Consider the following 482-nt stretch of genomic DNA (forward strand, 5'->3'; position numbering starts at 1 on the left):
GGGTAAAATGTCCCTTTAAGAATGTTTAGATAGTTGCACTGTAAAACTGAGTAAGAAGGTGGTTTTGAACAGTATTGACGAGCGTGTTGCTGTGTTTCGTCTCTCACCCTGCTGGTCGCGATCCGTGCAGCGAGACACCAGCGCGCTCACGGCTGGAAAGGTGATGCTGGACACAGCAGCCACAGCACCAGCCCCCCACATCATCCTATCATCAACAAACACAGAGTTACTCACACCATTCACAGCACTGCTCACTTCCCAGTACAATCAATGGCAGATTCTCACCACGGTTCAGACCCGAAGCCGTACCAAGCCAGCTGGAACAACTGAAACCCCAGTCCAAGCAGCACTGTGCATTTATTCCCAATCTTCTTCATCAGGACGCTTAACAGTAACGTCTGCATGAACAAATAATCATGAAGCATGCAAAACCAACTGTATTTGTGACCCTGGAGCACAAAAGCAGTGTTAAGTCGCTGGGG

The 482-nt window shown here is 49.0% G+C and overlaps 1 protein-coding gene across 1 annotated transcript in view; it reads right to left on the reverse strand.

Annotated features, from left to right (window-relative positions):
• LOC107578339 (hippocampus abundant transcript 1 protein-like) overlaps positions 1–482 on the reverse strand; it is a 7,337-nt gene that overhangs the window by 5,005 nt on the left and 1,850 nt on the right. Inside the window, exons 2-3 of the mRNA XM_016264308.1 lie at positions 286–398; positions 108–205 (exon numbers count right to left, since the gene is read on the reverse strand). Of these exons, the coding sequence (XP_016119794.1) occupies positions 108–205; positions 286–398 (211 nt within the window). The remainder of the gene's footprint in view (positions 1–107; positions 206–285; positions 399–482) is intronic.

The sequence above is a fragment of the Sinocyclocheilus grahami genome, unplaced genomic scaffold, assembly GCF_001515645.1.
Source record: "Sinocyclocheilus grahami isolate Dianchi unplaced genomic scaffold, SAMN03320097.WGS_v1.1 scaffold9801.1, whole genome shotgun sequence".
Classification (NCBI taxonomy): Eukaryota; Metazoa; Chordata; class Actinopteri; order Cypriniformes; family Cyprinidae; genus Sinocyclocheilus; species Sinocyclocheilus grahami.